Here is a 20,197-nt window from a genome sequence, read left to right on the forward strand (position 1 = left end):
ATAGAATTAATTTGGGGAGTTATGTCAGTTAAGGTGGTGTAACCAGGGTCCTTTCTCAAACCAGTCCATCCGCTCCCAGCACATTGACTCGATTTAGAGAAACGCTTCAACATGAGGCTTCATTATTGAACATATGCAACTTGTGTGTTTAAGCAGAGAAGATGTTTCTGGCCTCACTTCACCAACTTCCATGGAGCCTGGTGAAGGAAACTAGAGTTTTGTCCTCTCCTGACTGTTTGTGTCCAAGTTGGGATTCAAGTGTTAATACACAGATTGTTTTGTGTATACAACATGTTTCCCTGCTTAGTTTTATCTTGGTAATTAAATTAGATTAAAAAAGTTTAGTTGCATCCTGCTGGTATTTCCTGCACTGACTGACGCCTGAAAGAGTTAACTTCCCTTCACCTTTTACTGTTTCTGACTTGTCTCATTAAAAATTTTATGACCATAGTTTCCTTTTGTTTTCCTGCTGCTCGTATTGGGTCTTCATTATGTTTTTGTGTATATCTGACTGTGGCTCCTGCTCCCTCAAACTCAGTGGTCAGCAGCCTACGTTGAATATTTGAACCTGCTTCGTTCTGTCGCTACGACCACAACTGACAATTGTAAGATTTATTCTGCCATTTTGATTGAACCTTTTAATCTCCATCTGCCAATACCCCTCCATGTCCTTCTACACAGCTCCGGTCGGTAGCTGGAACCATCAACCTGTCAGCAGAGCTCAAACCTTTCTTGCAAGTTCACTGTAGTGGAAATCCCCCTGACCAGGTGTCTCACTGCTGTGATACTGTCTACCTGACAGGATGGAACCCTTATTTGGCAGTGTCTCACTGCTATGACCTTGATCAACAAGGTGCATGCCCTTATTTGGTGATGTTATTCTTCCAACTGCTACAGCGGACGGACAGACACAGATGATCTCATGTCTTTCTTCATATTATGTTTTATGAAACGCCTCTTTGTATAAGTTCTGGCTTTTGTGAACTTGCAGCCAGTTCCATTTTGAGCACCCGTGCTTGTTGTGTAACCTCTGCAGAGTTTATTATAAAGACTCAAAGGCAACTCCAGTCTGAGAATTTCATATCTCAAGAGGAATTTCCATCACAATACCTTACACCCAAAACAAACTAGCATCTTCTGAGGCAGGATCCACAACATGTCCACCATGGAACCCAACTTTAAAAATGAAGACAGAATAATGTTCAAGACATCTGTTTTTAAAGTCACTTTATTGATATCAGGTTGGCAGCAGTGAGACAGTCAACCCTGGACAACTGGAAGGTAAAGACAAAAGTTAAGAGACTGCATAGACAGATCAAGAGGCGTCGGAACAGAATATTTACACCCCACCTTTGGCTGGAGGGTCAGCAGGGTGGCTCTGCACAGACAGTCTAAGGACTCTGCTCATGGGCAATGGAGGAAGAGCAGCAGGCTCTCCTGGGGTGTAACGGCTTTGAGAGAACACGGCTCTTCCTCGTTTGTATTTAGAACGAGAGCTGAAGGAGTAAACTGGCTCCAGATCCGACACGTCGCTGAAGACAGACTCAGGGTTCCTAGCAGCTTCGACGGCAGCATCAGAGTCTTGGTTGACCAGAGCATCAGCTTCAGCTTCAGCGTCAGCGATGGAGTCGTCATCTCGAGTCTCAACAGGCTGGCGTTCTGGATATTGACCGTCGGACCTGCCATCGTTGTCAGCTGAAGCAGCAGGGTCATACTCATAGGCTGCATAAGACTCACTTCCTGCAGGTTCACCACCATAATAGTTACCTGGAGCATATGCTTCAGAACCTCCATATTGACCATACTCAGGGCCGTTGACATCTCCTTGATTACCATCATCAAGCTCATCCGTCTTGGTGGTGGTGCTGTAGAAATCTTGCCTGCCACTGAAACTGCCAGCATCTTGAGCAGGAACTTCTCTGGCGTAGCTTGGGTTGAGTTGACTTGGTAGAGGGGAGCTGCCGTCACTGCCAGAATTCCCCCCAACGCCACCGTACCAGTACCCAGAACGCGGCAGCTGCCTGAATCTTGGGTCAGCATTACCTGATCTCAGGTCAGCATTACCTGATCTAGGGCCTGAGCAGAAACGAGATTTGTCGAGAAACTAGTTTAAAGCAGATTAAGTTGCTCACAAATACGTAATATTGATTAAAAAAGGTTCTTACCCATTCTCACAGGACCACAGATAACATGTCCAATGAGAAGAAGGGAAATCCAGATCACCCTGTAGAAACATTTTAGTTTTAGATCACATGTTTCTAACATAATATTTTTAGAGAGTATTTAACATACTTCATTCTGCTGCTGAGTAAATTCAGGACACTGTTACAAGCTGGATTCTGCCAAAGACCCTGCACAGACATAACATGGGAACGTTTCAGCCATCAGTGATGTGGCAGCCATAACAACACATATCAGAAGTAGTAGAAAACCTTTTGATACCTGGTGTCCAGTGAGCAGCTTCTAAACAGGACCGTGTCTGGAGCATCATCCTCATGAGGTCAGAGCTGCTTTTATATGGTCAGCAGTGCAGCAGGGACTGATCGCTCAGTGGTAACAGCTGTAAACACCAGGGAGCGACTCGTTAAGCTCGTTACAGAGGAAACATGGGGCTCGTCTGCAGAGGAGCTGATACTCGAGTCGTCAACACAGAACCCACATATTGAAATCATCATCAGCTGTGTTAAAGGACATTTCTGAACTGATGACTTCATGCTATGACTCTTTGGCTCACACCAAGATGTCTATCATTAAATTCACCTTCGTACGGATGTTTGTTCTGTGCTTCAGGAATAAACTGGAGGAAACAGAACATAAACTCACCTGCTCCTTTTCTATAGAGTTTGTTAGTGATTTCATCCAACTTTTGATTTCAGGCACCACATTGCAAGGCGGCACGGTGGTACAGTGGTCAGCCTCACAGCAAGGAGGGTCATGGATTTGAATCCGACGATACATAGACTGAAGTTAGTGACGGGCTGGCGACCTGTCATGGGTGAACGCTACCGGTTTAAATACATTTTTATTGTACAATAAGTGTTTCCTGTCTCGTATGGAATAATATCCTCCTGGGATGATATTAATAATAATAAACTTTATTTTTATTGCACTTTTCATACAAGAAATGCAGCTCGCAAAAGTGCTTTACATAAAATATAGATCAAACTTTGTATTTAATGTTATTCAAATAAGAAGAGAACAGATTTTAAGAAACATAAGAAGACGTTAAAATTACTATAAAAGAAAAGGAAATATAAACAAATAAGGGATTGGACATTATAATCCAGGAGTCTTCCCAGTCTCCCAGTCTTCCCAGTCTCCCAGTCAGCCCTACGTTGCTGCTGACCTTCACTTTATCAGCACATTACCTTTATGTGAATATTTGTTTATTTGTCATTACTCCTGTTCTCCTGCACATTCAGTCCACGGCTCAGATGAAATTAAAAGCTTTAAATTTAAAAATCACTGACTTACATTTAATACATTTGAGTATTTGACAGCAAATACAAGTGTAACTGAAACCTTCATTATTACAATAATTTAAAAGTGATGAAAAACAATTGTTCTTAATAGAATTAATTTGGGGAGTTATGTCAGTTAAGGTGGTGTAACCAGGGTCCTTTCTCAAACCAGTCCATCCGCTCCCAGCACATTGACTCGATTTAGAGAAACGCTTCAACATGAGGCTTCATTATTGAACATATGCAACTTGTGTGTTTAAGCAGAGAAGATGTTTCTGGCCTCACTTCACCAACTTCCATGGAGCCTGGTGAAGGAAACTAGAGTTTTGTCCTCTCCTGACTGTTTGTGTCCAAGTTGGGATTCAAGTGTTAATACACAGATTGTTTTGTGTATACAACATGTTTCCCTGCTTAGTTTTATCTTGGTAAAGTTCTAAGTTTAGTTGCATCCTGCTGGTATTTGCCTGAACGAGTTAACTTCCCTTCACCTTTCACTGTTTGACTCGTCTCATTAGATATTTTATGACCATAGTTTCCTTTTGTTTTCCTGCTGCTTGTATTGTGTCATTACTTTTGTGTATATCTGACTGTGGCTCCTGCTTCCGCAAACTCAGTGGTCAGCAGCCTACGTTGAATATTTGAACCCGACAACAATATCCACTCAGACAGAATGCAGTGGAGGGGATACGCCCTGTTTTTGAATCCTTTTTGCAGGCTGGTGTAATTGTCCCCTGCCCTGATTCACCGGTCCGCACTCCACTGTTCCCAGTTAAGAAGATCAGAGACAAAGGTCAACTACTGAGTGGCGGTTTGTGCAGGATCTGAAGGCTGTGAATGATGCTGTAATTGCTCGATCGCATATTGTTCCCGACCCATACACGCTGCTTTCCCAAATTCCGTCTAATGCAGCGTGGTTTTCGGTTGTAGACTTATCCAACGCTTTTTTTAGTGTTCCTGTCCACAGCGACAGCCAGTACTGGTTAGCTTTTAATTTTGAAAACAAGGCCTACACGTTCACACGCCTATGTCAAGGCTACTGTGAGTCTCCATCATTATACAATCAGGCTCTCAGGAACAGTCTTGAACCCCTCATCCTCACTCCGGGTTCAGCTCTCTTGCAGTATGTTGATGATCTACTAATTGCCAGTCCCACACAGGAGCAATGTGAAACAAATACGATCGCTTTGCTGAGACATCTGGCTCGTGAGGGCCATAAAGTCAGCCTCAGCAAACTAGTTTGTTCAACAAACTGTCACGTTTCTGGGTCATGTCGTCACCAAAGATGGCAAATCCCTGTCTGATAAGAGAGTAGAAGCTATTGTTAACATGCCTAAACCCTTGAAGAAGAAACAACTCACGTCATTCATCGGCACATGCTCTTTCTGTAGAACGTTCATTCCTGACTTTGCTCTTCTTGAAGCCCCTTTAGGTGCTCTGTACCATGGCAAATCACTCACTCCTCATGAACGTGTCGTTTGGACTCCAGAGGCAGTCGAGGCATTTGTCACACTGAAGAAGACGCTGCAGCAATCTCCCACTCTTGCTCTCCCTAACCCTGACAAACCTTTTGTTCAGGCTGTGGATGAGAGAGACCGCTGCATGACTTCTGTCCTCCTTCAGTCTCATGGTGACAAATATCGCCCTGTCGCCTACTTCTCCGCCGAAATTGATCCGGTGGCAGCTGGCCTTCCACGTTGTTTGCGTGCAGTGGCCGCCTGTGAAAAAGCTGACATAGTAGGTTAGTCTGACTTGATACTCCTTGTTCCTCATGCTGTGTCTCTCATTCTTACAGAACAGAAGAACTCACATCTCTCTGCTGCTCGCTGGTTGAGGTATCACACTGTTCTTCTTGACATGCCCAGCATCACAGTGAAACGCTGTTCAACTTTGAACCCAGCCACGCTTCTTCCGCTTCCGGATGACGGAGAAGAACACAACTGTGTGGCTGAACTTCAAGTCCAGTGTTCCCCACGACCTGACCTCTCTGACGAACCTCTTTCTAACTCTGACTTGATTCTGTATGTCGATGGGTCCGCCTCACGTGACCCTGTCTCTGGTACTAACTGTGTTGGTTTTTCTGTTTGTTCAGATAACGAAGTTCTCCTCTCGAGTTCTCTTCCTCAACACCTCTCAGCCCAGGCAGCAGAGCTCATCGCACTCACGGAAGCATGCAAATTGGCTACTGGTAAAACACTCACAGTCTACACTGACTCCAGATATGCGTTCGGTGTAACTCATGATTTTGGCACCCTTTGGCAACACAGAAACTTCCTCACATCTTCTGGTAAAAAGATCGCACACCACGGTCTCATCACAGATCTTCCGTCTGCCATTTTGCATTGTTAAGAGACATTATTCCACGATGGGGAATTCCTAGCAGAATTTCCAGTGACAACGGCAGACACTGTGCACATCATCCAGCCAGTGGTGCAACTGTGGAACGAGAGAACGGCACACTCAAAACTAAACTTGCAAAGTGCTGTGAAGGCACAGGTCTCGCATGGACAAAAGTCCTGCCTCTGGTGCTGATGTACATGATGAGAAAACGAACCCCACATTGGTGTGGATCCTGCGTCTTCTCCGCTTCCATCCACAGACTTGTGTGATCATGATATGTTGTCCTATTTCTCTAACCTGACTTCTTCTCTTTCAGACATCAGGAAACAGGTGGCATTCTCCCTTCCTCATCCAGCTACTGAACTGCTTCACAACCTCCAGCCAGGCGACTTCGTGGTGGTCAAAGACTTCCGGAGAAAGAACTGGCGCTCACGCAGGTGGCAAGGGCCCTACCAGGTACTGCTCACAACCCACACAGCAGTGAAAGTTGCTGAAAGAGCCACCTGGATCCACGCCAGCCACTGCAAACGAGTACCAGCTCCATCTGACCAGCTGATGCCTTCAACTCAAAGCACACACACTGATACTTCCACAGGTTGAGAAGCACCGAGAGTGTTGTATGATTAACCACACGAGCGTTCTGCCACAACACAGAAGAAATCTGCCTGACAACTGAGACGACGGACAGGCCACGGCCATGGTATCCATTTCGACATCCAGGGTTGTGTGGCCTCAGAGGCTCAATATGCGTGTTATCCATGATTTCCTTGATTATTGTTTTGCCCATTATTTTGTCCAGACACACTCCTGTAAAAGTCTCTGATGATCTAACAAACTCCTCTTTTCCTACAGTGTCCTCTCAGAACCATCCAGCACATGCAAATTTGACTAGACACAAGAGTAGTGATTCAGGTCCCCTTGATCCGTAACTTATTCCCCATCCCTCCCTACCTGGACACTGACAGCACAGATGATTGTTCTGACGATACTCAATTTTCATTTTAAATGCTTGCTCAATTACAGGCAAAGAACTTTATTCTTGCCACAAAAACAGCAGCTGCTACCTATTGCACCTCCCTGCCATGCATCGATGTTCTGGAACCTCTCCACGGTGGATGTGACCCTGTACGTATGCAAAGTGCGTGGGTTGAAGACTCGTCGATATCTTATGATTATGTTTCTTGATTATTTTACATATTTTTATTGATGATCAAAGGGGGAAGTGGAGTGGAAATCCCCCTGACCAGGTGTCTCACTGCTGTGATACTGTCTACCTGACAGGATGGAACCCTTATTTGGCGGTGTCTCACTGCTATGACCTTGATCAACAGGGTGCATGCCCTTATTTGGTGATGTTATTCTTCCAACTGCTACAGCGGACGGACAGACACAGATGATCTCATGTCTTTCTTCATATTATGTTTTATGAAACGCCTCTTTGTATAAGTTCTGGCTTTTGTGAACTTGCAGCCAGTTCCATTTTGAGCACCCGTGCTTGTTGTGTAACCTCTGCAGAGTTTATTATAAAGACTCAAAAGCAACTCCAGTCTGAGAATTTCATATCTCAAGAGGAATTTCCATCACAATACCTTAAACCCAAAACAAACTAGCATCTTCTGAGGCAGGATCCACAACATGTCCACCATGGAACCCAACTTTAAAAATGAAGACAGAATAATGTTCAAGACATCTGTTTTTAAAGTCACTTTATTGATATCAGGTTGGCAGCAGTGAGACGGTCAACCCTGGACAACTGGAAGGTAAAGACAAAAGTTAAGAGACTGCATAGACAGATCAAGAGGCGTCGGAACAGAATATTTACACCCCACCTTTGGCTGGAGGGTCAGCAGGGCGGCTCTGCACAGACAGTCTAGGGACTCTGCTCATGGGCAATGGAGGAAGAGCAGCAGGCTCTCCTGGGGTGTAACGGCTTTGAGAGAACACGGCTCTTCCTCGTTTGTATTTAGAACGAGAGCTGAAGGAGTAAACTGGCTCCAGATCCGACACGTCGCTGAAGAATGGCTCAGGGTTCCTAGCAGCTTCGACGGCAGCATTAGAGTCTTGGTTGACCAGAGCATCAGCTTCAGCTTCAGCGTCAGCGATGGAGTCGTCATCTCGAGTCTCGACAGGCTGGCGTTCTGGATATTGACCGTCGGACCTGCCATCGTTGTCAGCTGAAGCAGCAGGGTCATACTCATAGGCTGCATAAGACTCACTTCCTGCAGGTTCACCACCATAATAGTTACCTGGAGTATATGCTTCAGAACCTCCATATTGACTATACTCAGGGCCGCTGACATCTCCTTGATTACCATCATCAAGCTCATCCGTCTTGGTGGTGGTGCTGTAGAAATCTTGCCTGCCACTGAAACTGCCAGCATCTTGAGCAGGAACTTCTCTGGCGTAGCTTGGGTTGAGTTGACTTGGTAGAGGGGAGCTGCCGTCACTGCCAGAATTCCCCCCAACGCCACCGTACCAGTACCCAGAACGCGGCAGCTGCCTGAATCTTGGGTCAGCATTACCTGATCTCAGGTCAGCATTACCTGATCTAGGGCCTGAGCAGAAACGAGATTTGTCGAGAATCTAGTTTAAAGCAGATTAGAGTTGCTTAATATTGACTAAAAAAGGTTCTTACCCATTCTCACAGGTCCACAGATAACGTGTCCAATGAGAAGAAAGGAAATCCAGATCACCCTGTAGAAACATTTTAGTTTTAGATCACATGTTTCTAACATAATATTTTTAGAGAGTATTTAACTTACTTCATTCTGCTGCTGAGTAAATTCAGGACACTGTTACAAGCTGGATTCTGCCAAAGACCCTGCACAGACATAACATGGGAACGTTTCAGCCATCAGTGATGTGGCAGCCATAACAACACATATCAGAAGTAGTAGAAAACCTTTTTGATACCTGGTGTCCAGTGAGCAGCTTCTAAACAGGACCGTGTCTGGAGCATCATCCTCATGAGGTCAGAGCTGCTTTTATATGGTCAGCAGTGCAGCAGGGACTGATCGCTCAGTGGTAACAGCTGTAAACACCAGGGAGCGACTCGTTAAGCTCGTTACAGAGGAAACATGGGGCTCGTCTGCAGAGGAGCTGATACTCGAGTCGTCAACACAGAACCCACAGATTGAAATCATCATCAGCTGTGTTAAAGGACATTTATGAACTGATGACTTCATGCTATGACTCTTTGGCTCACACCAAGATGTCTATCATTAAATTCACCTTCGTACGGATGTTTGTTCTGTGCTTCAGGAATAAACTGGAGGAAACAGAACATAAACTCACCTGCTCCTTTTCTATAGAGTTTGTTAGTGATTTCATCCAACTTTTGATTTCAGGCACCACATTGCAAGGCGGCACGGTGGTACAGTGGTCAGCCTCACAGCAAGGAGGGTCATGGATTTGAATCCGACGATACATAGACTGAAGTTAGTGACGGGCTGGCGACCTGTCATGGGTGAACGCTACCTGTGTAAATACATTTTTATTGTACAATAAGTGTTTCCTGTCTCGTATGGAATAATATCCTCCTGGGATGATATTAATAATAATAAACTTTATTTTTATTGCACCTTTCATACAAGAAATGCAGCTCGCAAAAGTACTTTACATAAAATATAGATCAAACTTTGTATTTAATGTTATTCAAATAAGAAGAGAACAGATTTTAAGAAACATAAGAAGACGTTCAAATTACATTTAAAAGAAAAGGAAATATAAACAAATAAGGGATTGGACATTATAATCCAGGAGTCTTCCCAGTCTCCCAGTCTTCCCAGTCTCCCAGTCAGCCCTACGTTGCTGCTGACCTTCACTTTATCAGCACATTACCTTTATGTGAATATTTGTTTATTTGTCATTACTCCTGTTCTCCTGCACATTCAGTCCACGGCTCAGATGAAATTAAAAGCTTTAAATTTAAAAATCACTGACTTACATTTAATAGATTTGAGTATTTGACAGCAAATACAAGTGTAACTGAAACCTTCATTATTACAATAATTTAAAAGTGATGAAAAACAATTGTTCTTAATAGAATTAATTTGGGGAGTTATGTCAGTTAAGGTGGTGTAACCAGGGTCCTTTCTCAAACCAGTCCATCCGCTCCCAGCACATTGACTCGATTTAGAGAAACGCTTCAACATGAGGCTTCATTATTGAACATATGCAACTTGTGTGTTTAAGCAGAGAAGATGTTTCTGGCCTCACTTCACCAACTTCCATGGAGCCTGGTGAAGGAAACTAGAGGATAATCTGAGGTGCAGGTAGTTTTATATCTCGTCACTTTAATAATCTGAGGAGCAGGTAGTTTTATATCTTGTCACTTTAATAATCTGAGGAGCAGGTAGTTTTATATCTCGTCACTTTAATAATCTGAGGAGCAGGTAGTTTTATATCTCGTCACTTTAATAATCTGAGGTGCAGGTAGTTTTATATCTTGTCACTTTAATAATCTGAGGAGCAGGTAGTTTTATATCTTGTCACTTTAATAATCTGAGGAGCAGGTAGTTTTATATCTCGTCACTTTAATAATCTGAGGAGCAGGTAGTTTTATATCTCATCACTTTAATAATCTGAGGAGCAGGTAGTTTTATATCTCGTCACTTTAATAATCTGAGGAGCAGGTAGTTTTATATCTCGTCACTTTAATAATCTGAGGTGCAGGTGGTTTTATATCTCATCACTTTAATAATCTGAGGAGCAGGTACTTTTATACTTCATCACTTTAATAATCTGAGGAGCAGGTAGTTTTATATCTCATCACTTTAATAATCTGAGGTGCAGGTCGTTTTATACTTCATCACTTTAATAATCTGAGGAGCAGGTAGTTTTATATCTCATCACTTTAATAATCTGAGGAGCAGGTAGTTTTATATCTCATCACTTTAATAATCTGAGGAGCAGGTACTTTTATATCTCATCACTTTAATAATCTGAGGTGCAGGTAGTTTTATATCTCATCACTTTAATAATCTGAGGTGCAGGTCGTTTTATACTTCATCACTTTAATAATCTGAGGAGCAGGTAGTTTTATATCTCATCACTTTAATAATCTGAGGAGCAGGTAGTTTTATATCTCATCACTTTAATAATCTGAGGAGCAGGTAGTTTTATATCTCATCACTTTAATAATCAGGTGAATTTTCCCTTTATCACCACAGGAGGTGTGGAGCCCGTCCAGCCCCTCCCACATACTCCTGACCACGCCCTCGTGTCGGTTGTCCTGTGAAGTTTCCCGGGAGTCTGCGACACGCGCGCCTCTCCTCCGGATCGCAGCCCGCCCGGCCCGGTTCCCGCGGATCTCCCGGTGGTTCTGCGTCCCGATGGACTGAGGGGGGGGGAACATGGCGGTGAACTCGGTGCACTGGTTCCGGAAGGGGCTGCGCCTGCACGACAACCCGGCGCTGCAGGAGGCCCTGAGCGGGGCCGACACGGTCCGCTGTGTTTACATCCTGGACCCGTGGTTCGCGGGCGCCGCCAACGTGGGAATCAACCGATGGAGGTTCGTGAATTCGCGTTGAAACAACAGTAAACTCTGCTTGGTTGTCGCCATATGTTCGAGTCAGACCCCGGGAAGCGGCGGGGGTTCGAGGCCCGGGCCTCCGCGTCAGTTAGCTGATGCTAGCTTAGCGTCCTGCCAGGGTCCATGGGTGGAACTAAAGATCTAATGTTCTTATGTGTTAATTTAGTGACTATCTCCACTGAGCAGGAGAAGAAACACGTGTGGTAGAATCTGTGTGGTTCTCTGGTATGTTCGGCTTCCATGTGGAACTGTTACACAGCTGTCACACAACTGACAACTGACACATGTGACATAATACAGCTACTACTAATAATAACATTGGTATGTGATGCACCAGTCTTTCTGGTCTGTGAGGTTTGGTCATTATCCCGCTGGAATCTGAAACTGTCACAACACAGATGTAAACCAGTGTTTGCAATTTATCTCTGAGGAATTGAAATGGTTCTTCTCCTCAGTTTGGTTCAGGGTTTCAAACCCAGAGCAGAAACAAGCCCCTCCCACAGACCAATAACAGAATAACAACAACAGACCCAGCTCACTAATGTGTTCGGCCTTGTTTCTCCTCCTGAGAGATAGTTTATAAACTGCTGTTCTTTTCCCTGTCAGCGTTAGCTTTCTGCATTTGGTATTTATCCAGTTCTGTGTCTCTCAGGGAACAGAGCTGGATGTATTGTTCTTCTGAGGCTGCGCTGACTTTTGCTTTGTCTGATTGTGCTTTGGATAAAGTGTTAAAAACTTCCAAATCATCAATCCTATCATGTCTGGCTGTGGTTTGATGCTCAGAAAGCGTCTCTTTAGTCTTTAGGAATCATTAATTGATTCGTTGGTAAAACTTATCACAGCAGCAGCTCAAATTGAAAACCTAAAATACAACAATTAAGACAAGAAGTACACATACATTCATTCAGGCTGGTGCACAAAAGAATGCTTCAGTCCAATCATATCGAATCCTGTGACTCAATAAAGGGTTCGACCCCATCATCCTCTTTGATGCCATCTCCTCCTGTGGCAGCGCTGCTCAGTAAGCATTGATTACCTGAGGACTCAAAACACACAACCTTTTTAGAAGTGTTTTAAAGCCACCATCAGAAAAGCCTGTGAAGCTGCTGCGACTGACGGGTTTGGCATCGGCGAGTACGTGAATCTGTTTACCGATCCGGCACCACGTCTTTAGAGTAAATCAGTTCCTCTCGGATAAAACTGCAACTTTCTTTTTCCTGAGAATCAATAATTCTTCCCTGCTCCCAAACCGCTGAACTGCCACTGACGAGGAGTGGTGGTCTGGGAAGGTAAATCTCTGTGGTCACAAAGAGTCAGATCCTCGTGTTTCTTACTTTCCCCCTCATTGATGTGTGTGCAGGTTCCTGCTGGAGTCTCTGGAGGACCTGGACAGCAGCCTGAAGAAGCTCAACTCCAGGTTGTTTGTAATCAGAGGGCAGCCCACGGATGTTTTCCCCCGGCTCTTCAAGGTCTGTATTCCCGACCTCTCTGTCTGACCCCAGAGCAGCACTCTGGAAAGAGCTGTAAGGACGTAGACTGGCTCAGAGTGAGGGGACACCGGTGGGCTGGTGGGTGGGCCGCATGAGACAGCGTGAGAGCCTGATCTGTGTGTGTCTGTGTGTGTGTGTGTGTGTGTGTGTGTGTGTGTGTGTGTGTGTGTGTGTGTGTGTGTGTGTGTGTGTGTGTGTGTGTGTGTGTGTGTGTGTGTGTGTGTGTGTGTGTGTGTGTGTGTGTGTGTGTGTGTGTTCTGTAACTGCGCTCACTGTCCACTCACAACCACGTGAGATAATGCACATTAACATCCTCTCCCCGGCCGAGGCTGCAGTGACTCAGCTTTTGCTTATTAATGTTAATAGCAACTAAATAGACCATATAAAATGAAAAGCAAATGTCAATGTATGTTTCGTCACATCTCAAAAGGCTCAGCTGTTTGGAGTTTACTTTGTACGTATCTGTAATAAAACCTCTCTGACTTCGCTCTTCTTTATTCAATTAGAATAAATGTGGCACAGATTATGTTGTGTTATGTAATGTTCAAGGTTTTAGGCCACAACAAGTACACTGCTGCCTACACCACAGTAGAAAGTACAAGTTGAACCCTCATACAAAGACCCTGGAGACGAACTCTATTCAATGAGGGTCTGAGAAAAGGGTCAGATTCCAACAATACAACAGGATCTCTGTGCAACATGAGCTTTTCTCCCTGTTTGTGTGGGTCAGTGAAGACACAACTTTGCTCTCATAATCAAACATGTGTGTTCAGTAACAATGAGCCCATGAAGAACTACACACTGTTGACATTGTGTGTTGCAGGAGTGATACTCGTGTTTATTGTGGTTGTTTAGTGACTGAGCTCAGTTGTCTGATCAGCCACTGAGCCACTAACACAACACAATTGACACTTTACAAAACACGATGCTCGTGGTTTCCATGGTCAGGCCGCACTGAGCCACATCAAAGCAGCGGCAGGCCGTGTTAATATTTATGAGGCGATTCGCCCGGGGGGGTTATTTCCAGGCAGTGAGGAGCAAAATCAGACGCTTACAATCTCCATTCAGCGGCTGTTGTGTAACTCGCTGTTAATTTTACTTCATATGCTACGGAAACCTGCAGCTGGAGTCACAGAAAGTTTACAGGATGTTAGATCGGAGTTAAAACCACCAGAGGTCCCGGAACCTGCTGCACTATTCAAGCTCAGTCTGTGTTTCAACTCTCTGTGGTGATTGGATGATAAATCGATGAGAGCAGATCAGCATGATGAGGATTCTGTGATGACCTCAGTCTCATCCTTCATCACGAGTCATGAGAAAACTTAAATTCCACATCAAAATCTGCCGTTTTCAGACGTGAACTCAGGAAGATGTGGGGTCCGGACTTTCTATGGAGTTCTCTTTTACCAGTAGATTCTCTGTTCGAGGTGTCGGGTGGGGGGGGGTGAAGGACGTCACATGTATAGTAAAATCAGCTGCAGAAATCACAGGTTTTTATCCACAGCACATCAACACCGGCAGCGGCCCTCATCACCAGAAACTCTTTATGTTTGTGTCTGTCGTGTGTTAGAATCGTCATCAACACGCCGACCTGCTGGATTCTCACACAGGCTTTTTACTCTGTGGCTGACAGAAGAAACTTAAGAGAACTTATGATGTCGGCAGCAACGGACTCGAACATTTCTGTTCCCTCTCAGTTCGGGCTGATGTGAAAGTTAGTCAGTCACGACGCGATGCAGACGATCGAACAGCAGCAGAACTAGAAGACATGAAACTATCTATTTATTTTTGCTTGGTCTGGACCAACTGAAGAAAAGTGAGAAACCACGTTTTCACCACGGCTGCTTGAATGAACCCTTTGTGCACATTGATCACAGAACACGGGCTGGGAACCATGTTGAATCCACAGCACTTTGTATGACTGACCCAATACGCTTCAAAGCTTACACCGTTGCCATGGTGATCAATGTTCTAATCAGTGTGTAAAAGCTGCATTTTACCGCGATCAGGCAAATGACTTTAACAATAACTTTCTGATATTGTTATAATGGGATTTCCTAATGACATCATCATGATTTAATTAACATATAGATTGAAGAGCTGTAGCTTGTGTCTCTAATGATATCGGTTCCAAAGGTTGATGCAGAATTGCAAAGTACGACATCGCGTTCTGACTTCAAGGTGACGTCATGATGATGTCATTCCCACCATATGATCTCACGATGTTTTTTTTTTTATAAAAGTCTGATCAGTATAAGCTTCTTTGTTTTTCCCTCAGTGTTATTTAGAATTCTGATCCGTCTCTTTCTCTACGTCTCTGTTTGTCTGCCTCTGTTTCGCTGCAGGAGTGGAAAGTGACCAGGTTGACGTTTGAATACGACCCAGAGCCTTATGGGAAGGAGAGAGATGGGGCCATCATCAAGATGGCGCAGGAGTTCGGAGTCGAGACCATCGTCAGAAAGTCACACACCCTCTACAACCTGGACCGGTTCGTCACAGACACGCACACACACTTTTTTTTAATATGGAATATGATATAAATAATTATTGCTCTGGGATCTTTAGGGTTAAAATGTTATAAAACACTCAACCCCCCCCCCCCCCCCCCCTCTCCATGTGCCGAGGCCAGGTGGCAGAATGAGTAACAGTGGAAGCTCACGGAGTCGACACTTGTTACGTCTGCCTTCTACGTGAGAGCGTTACAGCACCGCATTATGTAATGGGACATCAGTGTGTGTGAGGCGGGGGGGAGTGGAGCTTTGTGTGTGTGTGCTCACTGGTCACAGTCGACCAATAGGAAGCTTCCCCGGCTGCAAATCCACAGACCGACGATCCCGAGCGTCGTCAGTCAAAGACAAGTTGTATAAGACAGAATTTATAAATACAGAGCGTCACCGTCAGCTGCTCCGACAAATACGACCTGAAAATTAAGACATTTAGGCCCAAATGACAGAGACTCAGTTTACTAATTACTCAGGATGATAAAGGTGAATTGTGGTTTTTCTGTCACTGTGAATGTATTTCAGCTACAGCTCAGCAGCTCCTGAAAACACTCCTGCACCAATATGTTATTTATATCACGATACTGATTTCAACCATGTTAATTAGCCCTAATTAAATCTTTTACAAGTTAAGCTTATAATTCTAAAATGAGAACGTTGCCACTGACCTGCTCCATGTTTCTCTCGTCTGATCTCAGGATCATTGAGATGAACAACAACAGTCCTCCTCTGACCTTCAAGCGGTTCCAGACCATTGTGAGTCGACTGGAGTTGCCCCGGAGACCCCTGCCTGCCGTCACCCAGCAGCAGATGGACAAGTGTCGCACTAAAATAACCGAAAACCACGACCAGCTGTACAGCATTCCCTCTCTGGAGGAGCTAGGTACACACGACTGTTGTCATTATGTTCAACACGCTGAGTTGTAGCACCGCTGCCTGCTCTTTATATTCTGTAGTTCTTTGGCCGTATTGAGAGTGAATGAGTTTTATTCGATAGATGGGTTAGGTACCGACTGAATTACGTTAATGTGCCTAATTTCGGTTCCTGTGAGCGTATGAGTGAGAGAGTATAAAGAGAGAGAGAGCAAGACCATGTGACTCCTGGAACGTGAAACCAAGCTTGATCAGCACAATGGCGAGTAGCAGTTATAGTTACTGTATTTACCTGTCGAAGCAAACGACCCGTTAGGTCCAGCATCATGAAAAGTTACTAACAGTGTCAAACATGAGTTTAGTTCCCCGTGTGACAGCTGCTTTGTGTTGGTCCTCGTCTCCAGGCTTCAGGACGGTGGGTTTACCTTCAGCTGTTTGGAGAGGAGGAGAATCCGAGGCTTTGGACCGGCTCAACAAACACTTAGACAAGAAGGTAAAGAAGAAAGTGACGTTAAAGCCTCATAACTGGAGTTTAAAATGAGTTTTCATTTCATTCACAGTGTCACTGGTAAATCCAACATTGTTCACAGGTTTTGTTTCACTTTGATAGGGATGAAAATCTGTAAATTGCCTTTACTTGAAAAAAGTTGTGAATTTGACTTGAAAGTGAATTCCTAAAGTAAACACTCAAGTGAAATAAAAGCTCGTCTCTCAAGCTGTTCACAGACAGAACAGACACGAGTTTGTGTTTAACATCTGAAGAAGCAGCAGCAGATTATCTGGGTCACACAATAACTTCAGTTCTTGTTTGAAAGCAGCTACATATGAATATATAACATACATTTGAATGAAAGGCTGGAGTCTCTTTACCCTGGTGGTAAATGAAGGCCACTGCTCAGGACTGAACCTGACTGTCGTCTCTGTGTCTGTTCAGGTGTGGGTGGCCAACCTGGACCACCCCCGGGTCAACACCTGCTCTCTGTACGCCAGTCCCACCGGCCTCAGCCCCTACCTGCGCTTCGGCTGTTTGTCCTGCAGGGTTTTGTACTACAACCTGCGAGAGCTCTACATGAAGGTACTTTCTGTCCCTGTTTCCTCTGCTCCCTGACATCTGTGGAAACATAAACCTAATTCTTCCTCTTCCTCTCACGTGATGTCTGCAGCTCCGGAAGCGTTGCAGTCCTCCTCTGTCCCTGTTTGGTCAGTTGCTCTGGAGGGAGTTCTTCTACACCGCCGCCACCAACAACCCCAACTTTGACCGCATGGATGGAAACCCCATCTGCGTCCAGGTGGGTCACGTTCAACAACAAACAAACTCCACCGCTGGATGTTTTAAAGATATAAGTTAAAGTGTTTGTCTCCTGTAGAGAGAGAAAAGAGGTTTTTGTTCATGTCTCCTGTGCCTCCCGTTGGTCTCCAGATCCCATGGGACCAGAATCCAGAGGCCCTGGCGAAGTGGGCCGAGGGTCGGACTGGTTTTCCCTGGATCGACGCCATCATGACGCAGCTGAGACAGGAGGGCTGGATCCACCACCTGGCCCGACACGCTGTGGCCTGCTTCCTGACCAGAGGAGACCTGTGGATCAGCTGGGAGAGCGGCATGAAGGTATGAACTCAACCAGCAGGAGAACCCGGGTGAAGTGATGGAAGACGCAGTTCACATACGTGTGTGTGTGTGCAGGTGTTTGAGGAGCTGCTCCTGGATGCAGACTGGAGTGTTAACGCTGGCAGCTGGATGTGGTTGTCCTGCAGTGCCTTCTTCCAGCAGTTCTTCCACTGCTACTGTCCCGTCGGCTTCGGAAAAAGAACGGACCCGTCAGGAGATTATATCAGGTACGTTATGTACCGGTGCTCCGACAGGATCTCCTGAATCAGTCTCTGTGTTAACACTGAGTTCTGTTGCCTTCATGTTGAAGCTTTTTCATCAGCTGTAAATTATGTGGATAAACTTTTAAACTGCCGCAGCAAATAGGTCAAAGTTTAGATGATTTTCTCGTATTTTAATTTCCCGCAGGCGTTACATCCCCATCCTGAAGGACTATCCCAGCCGTTACATCTATGAGCCGTGGAACGCACCGGAGTCCATCCAGAAGGCGGCAAACTGTGTGGTGGGAGTGGATTATCCCAAACCTATGATCAACCACGCAGAGGGCAGCCGGCTCAACATCGAGAGGATGAAACAAGTCTACCAGCAGCTCTCCCACTACAGAGGACTCAGTAAGTCGTCTGTGAGACACTGTGAGCAAACGTCCACCACAGGGTTCCGAGCTGGTTTAGCTACTTCAGGCGCAGTACTACACAGTACTACACAGTACTACAGTACTTAATACAGTCTCTACTTCCTGTGATTGGTCCAAAAGTCCAAACAAGTGTTTTCACTGCAAACCAACAGAACCCTGGTTCAGTTTGATCCAGACCCAGAACACCTCCTCTGGTCTGAGGAACCTTTCACACCTGATGTTCAGGTTCAGACTGAACTGAAGAGGCTGAAGATGGATGTGAAAGCAGCTTCACTCTAGACGCTGTATAGAGGAGACACTGACTGTCTGTGTCTGTAGTTTGACAGATAACGTGTGTTTCCAGGTTTATTCTCTACTTGGCTCCTTCACTTTATCTTCAGTTATGAGGAAGTGTCAGTAATTTTCTGGGACTCTGATATTCTTCTATCCGTCGTTCTTGACATAGTTATTGTTATTTCATCATTGATTTACGCGCGTGTGTGTGTGTGTGTCTGTGTGTGTTTGTGTGTGTCTCTCTCTCAGGTCTACTAGCATCAGTACCAACAATCCAGGAGGAGGCAGAACCACCGATGACCGACGAGTCTCAGACCAGCAGCGGACCTGGTAGGAGGACACACAGAAGCATTAAGGATTTAGAAGATGTCACATGATTATGGACAGTTGGACAGTTTGCACTAATCTTTTTCCCGTGTTTTGCAGACTCTCCTCCCAGAGTTCCCGCTCCCAGTGAAGCCGCTGGCTGCTCGACGGCTCCTGACTCGTCCACAGTCTATGTGTCCTACGCTCCACGTCCAGAGCTGGAAGGCACTCAGGGCCCTCACCCATCTCAGACGCCCTGCACCTCCTCAGGCTCGCACCCTCAACCCCCTGCAGCCGTGTCATGGAGCTTTGCTCCTCCCTCCCCAGCTCATAGTCCTCTGTCAAGGTCGAAAGCCTCTTCCCCTTCCTCGTCATGTCCCACCTCGTCCCCGGCTCCGAGTCCAGCCGGGGCCCCAGGTCAGACTTTTCCCAAAAGGAAAGGCCTCGCCCGCCAGACGCATCGCAACCCGAGGCAGCGAGGGCGTCCGAGCTGCGCTTCGTCAGGCAGGGAGGGAGAGAGGAGGGAGGAGGAGGAAGAGGAGAGGGAGGACACGGGAGGGGACGAGAGGATGGAGGAGGATGCTGAACACGAGGTGGAGAGAATGGAGGAGGAGACTTCAGCACATCAGCAGTGAGACGAGGTACGAGTACAGATTCGTGATGAATAATGAGAATCAGGTAAAATCTCTGGTCTGAAGTCTCGACTGAACATTCTCGAAGTGTAAAAATAATCGTAGAATATGACAAGTACGCCATCTAGTGGTGATATGAGAATCTACCACCCGAACATAAAGGTTTTGTGCTCTCACGTCTCTTTCAGGTGGAGATTAAAGAGAATCGTCTTCAAACGTCCACATTGTCAACTGGACACAAACACACACAAGGAACAGCGTCACGCTAACATCATACACACAAACACACATTCACCACAAGTGGAATCACTACAGACGCGTCTTACGCACATCTTCTCCCGTTAATTATCCGGACGAGCTTTTGAATAAATAACTATTTTTAGAACAGGACCAGTCCAGAAAGACTGAACACCAAAAAACAATCGTTCTGATTTGAGACTAAACAGAATTTAAAGAGTGACGAGTAACCTTCTCTTGAACAGTTCAGAGCAACGTGACGTCCTGCAGATCTCACGTTCACGTCCAAGTTGAATCCAAACGGCGTCGTCGTC

General features: G+C 45.4%; 2 protein-coding genes and 1 long non-coding RNA gene across 3 annotated transcripts; 1 reads left to right on the plus strand and 2 right to left on the minus strand.

Annotated features, from left to right (window-relative positions):
• Positions 1 to 1,260: 1,260 nt before the first annotated feature.
• Positions 1,261 to 8,806, minus strand: LOC117763147. The gene is made up of 6 exons (XM_034588070.1): positions 8,712 to 8,806; positions 8,561 to 8,619; positions 8,434 to 8,492; positions 8,342 to 8,353; positions 1,351 to 2,043; positions 1,261 to 1,274 (listed from the first exon to the last, which is right to left on the minus strand). The coding sequence occupies exons 2-6, from the start codon at positions 8,563 to 8,565 to the stop codon at positions 1,261 to 1,263; spliced, it is 783 nt and encodes a 260-aa protein (XP_034443961.1). The 5' UTR covers positions 8,566 to 8,619; positions 8,712 to 8,806.
• On the minus strand, positions 2,197 to 2,593 carry LOC117762733. Its single transcript, XR_004614055.1, has 3 exons — positions 2,443 to 2,593; positions 2,293 to 2,351; positions 2,197 to 2,224 (listed from the first exon to the last, which is right to left on the minus strand). It is a non-coding gene; the product is annotated as an uncharacterized LOC117762733 (long non-coding RNA).
• A 2,192-nt stretch (positions 8,807 to 10,998) lies between the features above and the next one.
• Positions 10,999 to 20,085, plus strand: cry2 (cryptochrome circadian regulator 2). Its single transcript, XM_034587296.1, has 13 exons — positions 10,999 to 11,310; positions 12,692 to 12,800; positions 15,167 to 15,309; positions 16,021 to 16,205; positions 16,600 to 16,688; positions 17,130 to 17,270; positions 17,359 to 17,484; positions 17,616 to 17,801; positions 17,877 to 18,028; positions 18,210 to 18,412; positions 18,958 to 19,038; positions 19,135 to 19,655; positions 19,835 to 20,085. The coding sequence occupies exons 1-12, from the start codon at positions 11,153 to 11,155 to the stop codon at positions 19,647 to 19,649; spliced, it is 2,088 nt and encodes a 695-aa protein (XP_034443187.1). The 5' UTR covers positions 10,999 to 11,152; the 3' UTR covers positions 19,650 to 19,655; positions 19,835 to 20,085.
• The last annotated feature ends 112 nt before the right edge of the window (positions 20,086 to 20,197 follow it).

This window comes from Hippoglossus hippoglossus, chromosome 6 (assembly GCF_009819705.1).
Source record: "Hippoglossus hippoglossus isolate fHipHip1 chromosome 6, fHipHip1.pri, whole genome shotgun sequence".
Taxonomy (NCBI): Eukaryota; Metazoa; Chordata; class Actinopteri; order Pleuronectiformes; family Pleuronectidae; genus Hippoglossus; species Hippoglossus hippoglossus.